Source organism: Phalangium opilio, unplaced genomic scaffold (assembly GCF_054372755.1).
Source record: "Phalangium opilio isolate 3A_F unplaced genomic scaffold, DU_Popi_V2 ptg000025l_1, whole genome shotgun sequence".
Classification (NCBI taxonomy): domain Eukaryota; kingdom Metazoa; phylum Arthropoda; class Arachnida; order Opiliones; family Phalangiidae; genus Phalangium; species Phalangium opilio.
Window position 1 is genome coordinate 3,108,394 of NW_028324156.1, and position 14,907 is coordinate 3,123,300.

General features: G+C 38.9%; 2 protein-coding genes and 1 long non-coding RNA gene across 5 annotated transcripts; 1 reads left to right on the forward strand and 2 right to left on the reverse strand.

Moving 5' to 3' along the window:
- Positions 1 to 205: 205 nt before the first annotated feature.
- On the reverse strand, positions 206 to 4,938 carry LOC149691775 (uncharacterized). Its single transcript, XM_089869173.1, has 9 exons — positions 4,682 to 4,938; positions 4,509 to 4,606; positions 4,165 to 4,428; positions 2,223 to 4,106; positions 1,813 to 1,944; positions 1,423 to 1,743; positions 1,149 to 1,363; positions 1,001 to 1,091; positions 206 to 761 (listed from the first exon to the last, which is right to left on the reverse strand). The coding sequence occupies exons 1-9, from the start codon at positions 4,714 to 4,716 to the stop codon at positions 694 to 696; spliced, it is 3,108 nt and encodes a 1,035-aa protein (XP_089725299.1). The 5' UTR covers positions 4,717 to 4,938; the 3' UTR covers positions 206 to 693.
- A 6,389-nt stretch (positions 4,939 to 11,327) lies between these two features.
- LOC149691776 (uncharacterized) lies at positions 11,328 to 12,576 on the forward strand. Of its 3 annotated transcripts, none has more exons than XR_016383482.1 (3): positions 11,328 to 11,535; positions 11,599 to 11,709; positions 11,788 to 12,576. It is a non-coding gene; the product is annotated as an uncharacterized LOC149691776 (long non-coding RNA). The 3 variants fall into 3 exon arrangements; XR_016383483.1 differs by having other exon boundaries at positions 11,791 to 12,576; XR_016383481.1 differs by having other exon boundaries at positions 11,599 to 12,576.
- On the reverse strand, positions 12,425 to 14,443 carry LOC149691777 (uncharacterized). The gene is made up of 5 exons (XM_089869199.1): positions 14,239 to 14,443; positions 14,059 to 14,175; positions 13,705 to 13,994; positions 13,467 to 13,643; positions 12,425 to 13,171 (listed from the first exon to the last, which is right to left on the reverse strand). The coding sequence occupies exons 3-5, from the start codon at positions 13,985 to 13,987 to the stop codon at positions 12,792 to 12,794; spliced, it is 840 nt and encodes a 279-aa protein (XP_089725325.1). The 5' UTR covers positions 13,988 to 13,994; positions 14,059 to 14,175; positions 14,239 to 14,443; the 3' UTR covers positions 12,425 to 12,791.
- Between the last annotated feature and the right edge of the window lie 464 nt (positions 14,444 to 14,907).

Here is a 14,907-nt window from a genome sequence, read left to right on the forward strand (position 1 = left end):
AAAAACAAGGCGAATTGATAGAAGAAATTATGATCATTGTCGCAAACAGTTTTTTAAAACTAAGAAAAAGAAAAAAAAACAATAACTATTCCCTCCCTCCTATCACAAATATTTTTTTTTTTTTTTTTTTAAATTTGAACTTTTAGTAAAACCGATATATTTGAAGAAAAAACAATAAATGTTTTTAAGAATGGATTGGAAAGTACAATGGTTATAAGAAAAATGTTGTGGTTGTTTTTTATTTATAAGGTACAAGAATATTTTTTTACATTTTTTTAAAATTTTTATAAAGTTAAAAAAAAAAAAAAAATGGCTGAAACTTTCAGGCCGAGGAAGAAATAATAAAAAAAAAATGGCTGACACTTTCAGGCCGAGGAAGAAATAAAAAAAATGGCTGACACTTTCAGGCCGAGGAAGAAAAAGAAAAAAAATGGCTGAAACTTTCAGGCCGAGGAAGAAATAATAAAAAAAATGGCTGACACTTTCAGGCCGAGGAAGAAATAAAAAAAAAATGGCTGACACTTTCAGGCCGAGGAAGAAAAAGAAAAAAAAAATGGCTGACACTTTCAGGCCGGAGAAAAAAAAGAAATAAAAATGGCTGACACTCTCAGGCCGGGAGAAAGAAGAAAATTTAGTTTAGTATACGAATTTTGTTAAGAGCACTTAAAAGAAACTTTTTTTTTTAGGTTTTTACTATACAGTAGCGTAAAAGACTAGAGTGGCTTCATCATCTCTCAGATTTTTGAACGTGTAACTATTGCCTATGAAAGAGTTTTAAATTAAATTAATTAATCATTGTCGATTACCATTACCAGGGATACACATAGTTAATGGGAATCATTACGTATCCATCCATTTGAGGCGTGACGCGAATAGTAACTTAACTTTTTAAGCCCAGTATACCCACAAAACCCGCACATGGAGATATATAATGGGGGTACACAATGATTCCTATGATTATCTGAATGTATCCCCGACATTACGTTATATAATATTTTACCCGCAGGTACTATGAACGAATCTCCCGTTTCAACAATCATTTTAGATTCATGGATTTCAACCAAAACTTTCCCGTAATTGACAATGAAAATCTAAACGGAAGATACTGTTGAAGATAAGGGTTCATATGATCCCTATTGTAATTATACCAATTGTTGATTGACTGAAGTAGAAGCCAGAGGCTTTTCCGAATAGCCTCGAAGTCGAATAACTCCAGATGAGAAATTATCACGTTGGAAATATTTGGCAAAAATATAAGGATCTTCGTCTTTGGCGGGTGAAATTCCTTCAAAATTGATATTATTCTCCTCGGATGACGGCCCAAACCAACGTAAAGATTCTTTCTTGATTAAGAAATCACAACCTACCAAAAAAGAAACCGCTACAATCAGCATTTCGTGAAACATAACGAGTCTCTAATACCTTGAGGAACATTATCAGTTTCATTTGAATCATCTGGTAACGCCGACTTATGATGAATGCTAAGGCTTTTGTCTAAATCCCTAGGTTTTCGTTTGGGAACAGTGTTTTTTCGTGGTAAGCGTTTCTTTTCATTTGTAGCACCCAAATCGATTCCGGCAATGGCCAAATTCCCCGTTGGTCCATATTTATAAATGATCCTCTGGTTTAAAAATGGATCTAAACGCGGTATTCTCTTGCGAATCGATCGTCTACAGTTTGGGGTATTATTTTCGGGAGTGGGCCATGGTAAAAACCGCGAGTTTTCAAACAAACTATTTGAATCTAGAAGAAACGAATTATATATATATATATATATTTTTTCCCCTAAATACAATGAAGGGAAATTGCTACTTGTATCTTGTTGATTGTTATCAACAATGTTGGATTGCGAGCGGGGTATATTGAATGATACACTGAGTCTGGATTTTGATTTCCGCGACCCTTTCAAAGAACTCCTCCTCTTTTTTGTCTCCGGGTTTTTCTCTGAAATTTGGTTGTTCGCGTTTAATTTAGGTGAAATGAAGGAGTATAGATAGTGTGCTAAAGAAATTTCCTTCGCGTCTCTTAAGAGCTAAGTAAGGGTTGCCAGTAATTTGTTTTGTATACAGGTTTGGAACTGAATGATAATTACTGAATCGAACAGAAAGTCTACAAGCTTTTCAGTATGTGCTGTAGATAGCATTTTGATTTGCACACGTCACAAATGACTGGCAACTCCAGTACTCCGCGCACACTATCTAAAGGTGCATTTATTAATTTACCCATTACTGGTGTTGGTGGAGTGGTGGGATTACATTTCAAGTTCAGTTTTAGAAGAGAAACTCTCAGTTCGCGATTTGGGTCTATTTTAGGAGCAGGATTTAAAACCTTTAATTGTTCAAGGAAGTTGGTATGGGTAGTAGTGGGCTCATCTAACTCTGTAATAGTGGATAATTGTATCTTTTCGGTTGGCTTATGGTTGAATGTCGACTTTTGTTTCTCTGGTTCTGGTGGTTTATTGATGCTTTGGTCCTTCGTTACTTTTTTGCCTTTCTTTCTAATAGAGGGTTTCCAACCCGAAGTTGAGGGCACATCTAATGTCTTTTTGTTAGGCATGGCTGATTTTGTAATGTAAATGTTCCCATCTGATTCACTAGCCTCTGATTCGGAATCAGAAACTTGTTTAGTTTGCTCGGCCTTGCTTTGTAACCGTTTGGATCTTTTGGTAATGTTTAACTTCTGCGGGAAATGTTTTCCACCAGTTTTTGATCTAGCACTTCCTTTTTTCGAAGTGGCATTTTTTGGTGTTCCCATTTCAGGTGTGACGTTAAGACTCTTTCTATCACTGAGTTTCTTTCGCGGTTTTTCTACTCCTTTTGTCTTTTTCGAAGTTTTGCTCTTAGTTGGTGTATTGTTCAATTTGGTAACATCCTTATCTTCGCTAGTCTGCTTGTGAGAAGAAGCGGTCTTTCTAGGTTTTTCTACTTTATCAGGAATGGTTACAGGATCTTTTGTCTTTCTCGAAGCTTTGCTCGTAGTTGGTGTATTTTTCAATTTGGTAACATCCTTATCTTCGCTAGTCTGCTTGTGAGAAGCTGTCTCGCGATCACAGTCATCTTCATTTGGTACATTTCCATTTATGGAAACGCTGCAATTATTAGCGGCATCAACGAATCCTTTATTGTTGCATAAGTCCTTAATGGCCACGTGACACTCGTTTAAGTTGTTGGCGAGTTTTTTCATTTTCGGATTTGGAACTTTATCACTGTTGGATTTAGGACTATCATCTTTATTATCACTTGTCGATTCAGGATTATCTACTTTCTCATTTGCTTCCGTCATGTTCACTGTCCCTGAGACGCGGTTATCAAGACTTATGTCATTGCTTAAGTTAACGGTAAGACGTTTTTTGACCCATGATGTTTTGGGAGTTTTTATCACAATTTTTTCCAAAATTTTGCTGATAACGGGAGTTTCATGAACTACAGCGGCTTCCGAATTCTGATGATTCGGAGCTACACTGACATCATTATTGCTGCTTTGAGATTGGTTTTTTAATGATTTTCTCAGATGTAAAGCGGAATCGGGACTCAAGCAATCTCTTTCAAATTGCATTATTTTTCTTTTCTTCATTGGGGAAGAAGGTTCTTTCACTATTTCACTAGAATCCGCCGCGGTGGTGACTATTTTGGTTTTGGGATTGGTTTTTAAGAGAGGTCTTTTAACACCTTTCTTCTTTTTCTGGTTGGGCTTCGAGAGATTCTTAGCCGGGATACCTTGCTCAGTTTCATTACTATCTAAACTAGGGATCTTTATCAAAGAAACTTCAGTTTCTGAAATTTCATTTTGTTTAAGTGGAGATTTTGTCTTCCTCGATGATTTGTCACGGTTCTTAATTGATACATTCTCTTCATTAACATTATGGGTAGATTCTGCGTGATTGGGTGATGCCTTTATCCTTTTCGGGGATGTATCATTTGAAACGTATAAGGAGGCATGATATGATAATTTCTTAGTGCTCTTAGAGAAGGAGGAAGTACTCTGAGTGCTACTCGAAGCTTTAACAACACTGTTGCTTTCAGCTACTGAATTTTTCGAATTGTTCTTAGCATCATCGTTATCTAGATGATCTGACTGTACAATGTTGTTGCTATCCCCATTAACTCCTAAATTTTATAGTTTCAATCAGTTTGTTACCAGCAGTAATGCCGCTCAAAACCTTACCAGTTTCTGATACACTGAAATAGTCTTCGAAAACTTCTTTGCCATTTTTATCAACTCTTATAACTTTTCCCTGATTCAAATCATGTCCTTTAGAATTACTTTTGGCTCTATGCCTTGGTCTTTTTGGTTTAAGAAATCGGTTTTTTGAATTGGAAGAGTTTAATCCTAATTCGTTTGGGTCCAATTCAGGATTTAGCGAACCAGGCTTATCATTATGAGAATCCAAAACACTTTTGGATTTACTATTGGTTAGGTCAGCATCATCTATGTGAATATGTACATTCTTTCTTAACACCCTAAAAATTGTTTAGGCCTAATGTAAATAACAGAATTAAAATCTAAACCTATTTCCGATTTCGTGAAATAGTCTTCGAAATTTTCTATCCCCCTTGAATTAACTGTGATAGTTTTCCCACTTAAGACATCTTTCTCACTGGCTTTACTGGTTATAAAAATATCAAAGTTGCCATCAGTTCAATCGCAAATCGCCAAACGTTTAACAAAATATTTTACTTACCTTTTCCTATGCTTTGGACGAATTTTACCAACCATTGCGTCCACCTTCAAGCTTGACGTCTTGCCACAGTCAAGTAAGGTTGTAAAACTTGTACCACAGTCCAAACCTGATTCTAATCTATTGAAACGCCTTTCTAATAGATGTATTTATTTTAAAACTAAAAACTACTAAAAATTTAACTTATTTAACAATTTGTCAAAGAAAATGAGCGCCCAGTTCCAGTACGGTCCACTCTGACTACCATCGTAACATTTTCAACGATGGACCCTAAAAGGCACACCTTTCACAACAGCACACTTTTCACAACGCCTAAAAATACCTATTTCGCATCACCTTTCAAAAGTTGTTTTTTATCACACTGCTAATTCCCGCAAATACAAAGAATTAACATAAGCATTAAAGTAAGCACTGAAGTAAGTCAACTAACACCGCCGGTACACACTTATTTTAATGAAATCAACAAAAACATGAAGGAACGAATTTATTTTATTAAAATCCTAAAAAAAACATATTCCTAGAAAGACCGAAGCGCGTAAGTTGGAAATCCGCGGCCGCGCCGGCACACCTTCTTTTCACAACCGGTACGGGAGGGACTCGTTTCCCCGTCGACTCCGTCGACTCAAGGCGGCGTGCCAAGGCTTAGGAAAAGGCACACCTTTTCAGCTTCGAGAATCTAACGCCAGGTAGCGCGCTCATTTCACTTAGACCAATGGGGTAATCCAGCCACTCTCAAGCGCCAAATTTAAATCGTTCAAACTCATTTTTCAAGTAAAGGAACCAAAAACTAATATTTCTCGCTTATTTTACGCTTCAAGTTGTTCTTGTACTATCCCATCACACCTGTCTTTTCTTTCACAACCTCTTCCGATACTAGCACACCTTTTTCATTTACTCCCAGCACACCTATACTTTCTTTCACAACCTCTTCCGATTGCACACCCGGCACACTTTTTCTTAAACTATTCCAGATCACCTGTCTATTCTTTCACAACCTCTTCCGATACTAGCACACCTTTTTTATTTACTCCCAGGACACCTATACTTTCTTTCACAACCCCTTCCGATACTAGCACACCTTTTTCATTTACTCCCAGCACACCTATACTTTCTTTCTCAACCTCTTCCGATTGCACACCCGGCACACTTTTTCTTTAACTATTCCAGATCACCTGTCTATTCTTTCACAACCTCTTCCGATACTAGCACACCTTTTTTATTTACTCCCAGGACACCTATACTTTCTTTCACAACCTCTTCCGATACTAGCACACCTTTTTCATTTACTCCCAAGACACCTATACTTTCTTTCACAACCCCTTCCGATACTAGCACACCTTTTTCATTTACTCCCAGCACACCTATACTTTCTTTCACAACCCCTTCCGATACTAGCACACCTTTTTCATTTACTCCCAGCACACCTATACTTTCTTTCACAACCCCTTCCGATAGCTCACCTGGCACACTTTTTCTTAAACTATTCCAGATCACCTGTCTATTCTTTCACAACCTCTTCCGATACTAGCACACCTTTTTTATTTACTCCCAGCACACCTATACTTTCTTTCACAACCCCTTCCGATACTAGCACACCTTTTTCATTTACTCCCAGCACACCTATACTTTCTTTCACAACCCTTTCCGATACTAGCACAACTGGCACACCTTTTACTTACACTATTCCAGAACACCTGTCTATTCTTTCACAACTTCTTCCTATACTAGCACCCCTATCTCATACACTCCCAGCACACCTGTCTACTTTTTCACAAGCCGGCAAAACTCCTATCACTCCGGCGAAAAACTCTCTCCTTTCCCGGTAAAGTAATCCTTAGCTTAAGTTTTGCGACAGCTGGAAAATCCGCGCCGGCACACCTTCTTTTCACAACGGCCTGAACTTGAGCAAGCCCTTCGCCGGTACCCATCCCTATGAAAAGCCCTGCTTCGCGTAAGCGAGGCGCTTCTTATGAGTGCGCGCCGCGCACACCTACTTTCACAACGGCCAGGAACCATAAGCAATTTTCGCTCGGAATACCCGTGGAACACCGAGGCTTAGCAAAACACTAAACGGCACACCTTTTCAGCTTCGAGAATCTAACGCAAGGTAGCGCGCTCATTTCACTTAGACCAATGGTGTAATCCAGCCACTCTCAAGCGCCAAATTTAAATCGTTCAAAGTCATTTTTCAATGTAAAGGAACCAAAAATTAATGTTTCTCGCTTATTTTAAGCTTCGAGTAGTTCTTGTACTATTCCAGCATGCCTGTCGATTCTTTCATAACCTCTTTCTATACTAGCACACCTTGTTTTCTATTCCCAGCACACCTGTATTTTCTTTCACACCTTTTTCTTCTACTATTCTAGTACACCTGTCTTTTCTTTCACAACCTCTTCCGATATTAGCACACCTTTTTCTTCTACTATTCCAGCACACCTGTCTAATTTTTCACAAGCCGGCAAAACTAAGTTCTATTCAGTTTTCACATTTCTTCAATCCTAGCACACCTCGATATTATAATTTGACAGCACACCATATCTTTTAGTTTTATCTTGAAGTTTATTTTTTCAAAGGCTAGTGGGTGAGGGTCATAGGGGTGCTATCATACTATGATATGGAGATGAAGAATGGCGTGAAAACTAAAAAATAGGTGTACTGTCGTACTTTAAGCTTGAGGCATGGATAAAGAATGCGCGTGAGGGAATTTGTTTTCACGCTATAGGATAGGCAACTCCCTATCTCGAGCGACAGCTTATTCTGTATATACTCTGTTACAACATCGGTTGTCAGCACGCGCAAAGCTGGGACTCTTTGTAATCTAGCCTTGCGCGTGCTGACAAGAGACAAAAAACTTCAGGATATTTTAAACGATTTTAAATCCTGAAGATCCTGAAGTTTTTTCTCTCTTGTCAGCACGCGCAAAGTTAGATTACATAGAGACCTAGCTTTGCGCGTGCTGACAACCAATGTTGTAACAGAGTATATACAGAATAAGCTGTCGTTCGAGATAGGGAGTTGCCGATCCTATAGCGTGAAAACAAATTTCCGCACGCGCATTCTTTATCCATGGTTGAGGTGTGCGAGGATTGAAGGATGCTGTGAAAACTAAAAAATAGGTGTGCTGTCATACTATAAGGTTGAGGTGTGCGGGGATTGAAGACTGCTATGAAAAACATGAAGATAGGTGTCTTGATACATTCATATCAAACTCAAATACGTAGTAAAAAGTTTTTGAACGATTTAAATTTGGCGCTTGAGTGGCTTGACTACCTCATTGGTCGAAAGGAATAAAAAGCGCTCGTCGCGGTAGACTCTCGAAGCTGAAAAGGTGTGCCTTTTAGTGTATTGCTAAGCCTTGGTATTTCAAGGGAAAATTGCCTTATGGTGCATGGCCGTTGTGAAAGTAGGTGTGCGCTGCGCGCACTTATAACAAGTGCGTCGCTTACGCGAAGCCTGGGCTTATTATAGGGATGGGTACCGGCAGAAGTATATAATACTTCTCTTCGAGAGAAGTGTACCACAAAGCTGGGTGAGTGTAACGTCACTCTTCCCAACATCGGAACACTTAGAGCAAGGTTACTAAACCGAATCACATACACGATAAATAGTTCCCTCATCATTACTCTATTAGCGTTTAAATATTTGGCAAGACGCGCTTGTGCAATTTGTCCCACGTCAAGACGAGGTTTGTGGGATGATTGCTGGGGATTTAGTGCCAAACAACTATTGAATTCACTTTACGGTGCGATGCCCATTTGTAGATTGATGAGTGGGAAAGCAAACTAAAAGGGTTAGCCTGGGAAGAATGACGTTACATAACTAAAGCGTTAAGAGGATACAGAGTGTCATCCTTCTTCTATTATCCCCTTCTGGTACCGGCTAAGGGAAAGGTGTAGGTGTGCAAGTTTTACCCGTTGTGAATGGGATGTTTGCCGGCATTGGGATCCTTTGATAGTGTAAGATCGAGGTGTGCTAGCTTTGAAAGAAGGTGTGAAAAACCAAAAGATAGGTGTGTAGATCATATTATTAGATCGAGGTGTGCCAGGTTGGAACTTGAAAAAAAGGTCTGAAAAACTAAAAGATATGGTGCGCTGTCAAATTATAATATCGAGGTGTGCTAGGATTGAAGAAATGTGAAAACTGAATAGAACCAGAAGGGGATAATAGAAGAAGGATGACTCTCTGTATCCTCTTAATGCTTTAATTATGTAACGTCATTCTTCCCAGGCTCACCCTTTTAGTTTGCTTTCCCGCTCATCAAACTACAAATGGGCATCGTACTGTAAGGTGAATTTGGCACTAAATCCCCAACAATCATCCCACAAACCTCGTCTTGACGTGGGACAAAAATGCGCAAGTGCGTCTGGCCAAATATTTAATCGCTAATAAAGTAATGATGAGGGAACTATTTATCGCGTATGTGATTCGTTTTAGTAACCTTGCTCTAAATGATCCGATGTTGGGAAGAGTGACGTTACACTTACCCCGCTTTGTGGTACATCTCTCTCGGAGAGAAGTATTATATACTTCTGATAGAACTTAGTTTTGCCGCCTTGTGAAAAATTAGACAGGTGTGCTGGAATAGTAGAAGAAAAAGGTGTGCTAATATCGGAAGAGGTTGTGAAAGAAAAGACAGGTGTACTAGAATAGTAGAAGAAAAAGGTGTGAAAGAAAATACAGGTGTGCTGGGAATAGAAAACAAGGTGTGCTAGTATAGAAAGAGGTTATGAAAGAATCGACAGGCATGCTGGAATAGTACAAGAACTACTCGAAGCTTAAAATAAGCGAGAAACATTAATTTTTGGTTCCTTTACATTGAAAAATGACTTTGAACGATTTAAATTTGGCGCTTGAGAGTGGCTGGATTACACCATTGGTCTAAGTGAAATGAGCGCGCTACCTTGCGTTAGATTCTCGAAGCTGAAAAGGTGTGCCGTTTAGTGTTTTGCTAAGCCTCGGTGTTCCACGGGTATTCCGAGCGAAAATTGCTTATGGTTCCTGGCCGTTGTGAAAGTAGGTGTGCGCGGCGCGCACTCATAAGAAGCGCCTCGCTTACGCGAAGCAGGGCTTTTCATAGGGATGGGTACCGGCGAAGGGCTTGCTCAAGTTCAGGCCGTTGTGAAAAGAAGGTGTGCCGGCGCGGATTTTCCAGCTGTCGCAAAACTTAAGCTAAGGATTACTTTACCGGGAAAGGAGAGAGTTTTTCGCCGGAGTGATAGGAGTTTTGCCGGCTTGTGAAAAAGTAGACAGGTGTGCTGGGAGTGTATGAGATAGGGGTGCTAGTATAGGAAGAAGTTGTGAAAGAATAGACAGGTGTTCTGGAATAGTGTAAGTAAAAGGTGTGCCAGTTGTGCTAGTATCGGAAAGGGTTGTGAAAGAAAGTATAGGTGTGCTGGGAGTAAATGAAAAAGGTGTGCTAGTATCGGAAGGGGTTGTGAAAGAAAGTATAGGTGTGCTGGGAGTAAATAAAAAAGGTGTGCTAGTATCGGAAGAGGTTGTGAAAGAATAGACAGGTGATCTGGAATAGTTTAAGAAAAAGTGTGCCAGGTGAGCTATCGGAAGGGGTTGTGAAAGAAAGTATAGGTGTGCTGGGAGTAAATGAAAAAGGTGTGCTAGTATCGGAAGGGGTTGTGAAAGAAAGTATAGGTGTGCTGGGAGTAAATGAAAAAGGTGTGCTAGTATCGGAAGGGGTTGTGAAAGAAAGTATAGGTGTCTTGGGAGTAAATGAAAAAGGTGTGCTAGTATCGGAAGAGGTTGTGAAAGAATAGACAGGTGATCTGGAATAGTTAAAGAAAAAGTGTGCCGGGTGTGCAATCGGAAGAGGTTGAGAAAGAAAGTATAGGTGTGCTGGGAGTAAATGAAAAAGGTGTGCTAGTATCGGAAGGGGTTGTGAAAGAAAGTATAGGTGTCCTGGGAGTAAATAAAAAAGGTGTGCTAGTATCGGAAGGGGTTGTGAAAGAAAGTATAGGTGTCCTGGGAGTAAATAAAAAAGGTGTGCTAGTATCGGAAGAGGTTGTGAAAGAATAGACAGGTGATCTGGAATAGTTTAAGAAAAAGTGTGCCAGGTGAGCTATCGGAAGGGGTTGTGAAAGAAAGTATAGGTGTGCTGGGAGTAAATGAAAAAGGTGTGCTAGTATCGGAAGAGGTTGTGAAAGAAAAGACAGGTGTGATGGGATAGTACAAGAACGACTTGAAGCGTAAAATAAGCGAGAAATATTAGTTTTTGGTTCCTTTACTTGAAAAATGAGTTTGAACGATTTAAATTTGGCGCTTGAGAGTGGCTGGATTACCCCATTGGTCTAAGTGAAATGAGCGCGCTACCTGGCGTTAGATTCTCGAAGCTGAAAAGGTGTGCCTTTTCCTAAGCCTTGGCACGCCGCCTTGAGTCGACGGAGTCGACGGGGAAACGAGTCCCTCCCGTACCGGTTGTGAAAAGAAGGTGTGTCGGCGCGGCCGCGGATTTCCAACTTACGCGCTTCGGTCTTTCTAGGAATATGTTTTTTTTTAGGATTTTAATAAAATAAATTCGTTCCTTCATGTTTTTGTTGATTTCATTAAAATAAGTGTGTACCGGCGGTGTTAGTTGACTTACTTCAGTGCTTACTTTAATGCTTATGTTAATTCTTTGTATTTGCGGGAATTAGCCTTATTCCTGATCAGCGCCACTAGGGTAGTGGCGAATTTTCGAACTACTAACTGACCATAGCCAATCAGAGGGCGCCAAAAACGGAAAGAAATTCTTTTTTACATTTCTGCTTTTTTTTACGAGTTAGCGGGCAAAAATCGTCGGTAAACGAGTTTTACGCGTGATTATTTCGTCCTAGAAGAGAAAACATCTTTGAAATGTCTGCTTTAAGGTATTTTTCACGATTAAAAACGATTTCAAATGACTGAAAATAAACTTTCGCCTTTAAAAACAGGAAAAAAGCAAGTTAACACGTTAAGCCTTGGCTCAATATTGACAGTTGAGTTGCTGACAGTGTAGTATATTGCCACAGTTTGGAGAAATTGCATTATATAATGTACAATTCGTAAGATTTAGTTTAAATATAATAGTTGTAACTCAAGATTAGTCAAAATTTCCAAGATTAACAACCGTTGTGTCATAGAAGTCTTTAGAAACAGTCAAAGTTACCTTTCTTACCACGCCTACCCTCGAGATAAAGTTATGAGACAGAAATGGTTAGGCGCTATAGCAGCTGGGGTAGGAACTAAACCACTAGACCTGAATAGTTCACGAATTTGCTCCAAACACTTTCTACAGACAGACTAGTTTCCAACTATTGGTTCTCAATGTAAACGTCTCAAGCCATTCGCGATTCCATCAATATTTGAAAATACAAAAGTTTTGGATGCAATGCCGCATTCCCCTACTCGTAGCCAAACGGTTCCTAAAGAAGCATTTGGACATATGAGTCCAAAAGATAGAACGCAGTTGTTGGAAGAAATGGGAGCATTACATGTTGATCCAGAGGAACTTAATCAATTGCGTACCTATCCTAATCATCCTGAAGAACCACTACCAACTCCGGAAGTTCAACCCCAAGTTGGTGCAGCTGTTATTTGAGAGTGTCATCATCAAAAGCAAGTAGTGGAATATCATTGAAATCCACTTATACACCATATACACCACGTAAACAAAAACTCCTAAGAAATGAATTTGAGTTATTGTTATTGCGTAGTAAAGAGAAGTTTACAGTAACAAAGTTTATTAATAGTGATAAATCAGTAAAATACTACACGGGATTTCGTTCTTATGAAGCGTTTTGGTCATTTATTTAATTTATATTTAATGTACAAAATAATGTCAAAACAGAGCACCCATATGTTAAACCTTTAAATATGTTGACAAAAGTTGATATAAACAGTCATTAAAGAAGTATTTTATAACCAGAAAAGATTTATTTTGTTCATAGGATCAATATATCAAAAATTCGCGCTGGAATATTTCAAATGCTCCTAGCTTCTCAATATCTACATTGCAACTGTAGATAGTGAATCCAACTTGACTGTCAAGAGTTTGAATTAGCTTGACGTGTTGTAATTGTCTCCGACTTAAAAGATATAACAAACACATAACACCAACCATCACTTAGAGGTTGTGGAAGGCTTATTAAATAATTCTATTGCAAAATAGGGTAAGAGAGTCATAAAATATTTGCTGGTAAGTGTAAGCGGGATCGTGTTTCACTATTTCTAAATCATTGAACAATAGAGGCTCGTCAGTTCTTGGTTTGTTCATATGCCACATTTGAAGGCGGGTTGTACAAACACCTCGTAGAGGTAATGTTTCTTCTCCTGCCCTTACGCAGTTCAATAACTGATAAAGTAACGCGATAGAATGTTTACAATCACCATTGGTTCCGGCTGGGCATGAGCATGATATCCATTTGAGTCTATTGGGCTCTTCATCAATAACGAAACAACTAAATAAGTTATAAGAAGTTGGTCTTCTATCAGCATCACAAGTTGCACGGAAGTAAAGCAAGTTTCCTAAATCAGAAAATCGTGTTATATACATTATTCATAATTTTGGGGCTAAATATTTTCAGGCTAGAAGGGTTCATATCATTGGCGCTAGAAGGGTTCATATCATTGGCGCTAGAAGGGTTCATATCATTGGCACAAGGTTACATGTAGAAGAAAAGTGCAGACTACTTTTTCCTCGGAGTAGCCTGGTCTCCTGTAAATGGTATGAACCCTCCTAGCCTGAAAACAATGTATATAAACAAGCATGTGTATGTATTATTTATGGTAAATTACTTCACATTTTATTTTATATACAAACCTTGAAGATTTGATTCAATGCCTAAAATCTTGTCCTCTTTATAAAGCATGAACCCTTGCTTTTGCTCACGCTTTGCTGTAGCATGAGTTTCCGCTATACCATCAGACAAGTCGGTCAGCTCTAATTTTTTACCCCAACCATTCTTAGGCGTTACTCGGCCTTGAAGTCTAAGCAAACCTAATTAAAAAACTGCATAATCAATTGACCAATTACCTTTTAGGCGTATTTATTGCCCTACCTTCTTTTGACATATTTGGATTAACCGCCATTACATCAATACATGCTTGACATAACCATTCATCTTGCATTAAATTAAGTCGTACTTCTTCCTCTAAATTTACGCATTTTGGATGATACCATTCCAAGCACGTCCCACATTGTAACATCTTTTGCGTAACGTCCTTTGGTTGCTTACATATACAGAATAAGCGCCTCGAAGATTCTTCAGCGAAACACGTTGAAGCAACAAGTCCACTTCGCTTCTTAGGCCTCACACTCTCTTCGGCGTTTCTTTTTGACATTTCTTAACTAAATTTGAGGATTAAATTTCACCGTCTTGTTTGAATGAGAAAAAATACGAGCTTTCTTTTACTTTCTCTGCTCAACCACTTCTCGAAACCATTATAGTATTCTAATGTCCATGGTCGAAACTGTGACAACTCAACTGTCAATATTGAGCCAAGGCTTAACGTGTTAACTTGCTTTTTTCCTGTTTTTAAAGGCGAAAGTTTATTTTCAGTCATTTGAAATCGTTTTTAATCGTGAAAAATACCTTAAAGCAGACATTTCAAAGATGTTTTCTCTTCTAGGACGAAATAATCACGCGTAAAACTCGTTTACCGACGATTTTTGCCCGCTAACTCGTAAAAAAAAGCAGAAATGTAAAAAAGAATTTCTTTCCGTTTTTGGCGCCCTCTGATTGGCTATGGTCAGTTAGTAGTTCGAAAATTCGCCACTACCCTAGTGGCGCTGATCAGGAATAAGGCTAATTAGCAGTGTGATAAACAACACTAACTAGTTTTTAGTATGTGCGGGGGGCATATTGCATTGTGATAAAAAACGACTTTTGAAAGGCGATGCGAAATAGGTATTTTTAGGCGTTGTGAAAAGTGTGCTGTTGTGAAAGGTGTGCCTTTTAGGGTCCATCTTTTCAACTAATAAACCGTCCAAACTCCGAAACATTAAGCCTCAGCCGCATGCCCGTATCACGTTGGCGCTTTTTTCTTTCACGTGCTTCCTTTAGACCAATGAACGAGCTCAATTTCCATCCTAAGCCTGCCCTTAACCTTAACCGCCGAAAATTTGAAATTCAGCGGGAAATTGTAGGCTGTAGAATGCTGTGGAATTTCAACTTTGACCCAAGGAGATCTTACCATAGAGGATAGAAGTACAAATAGGTTCTAGAGAAACATTTGGAGATATGTCATTTCAGTATAAATAC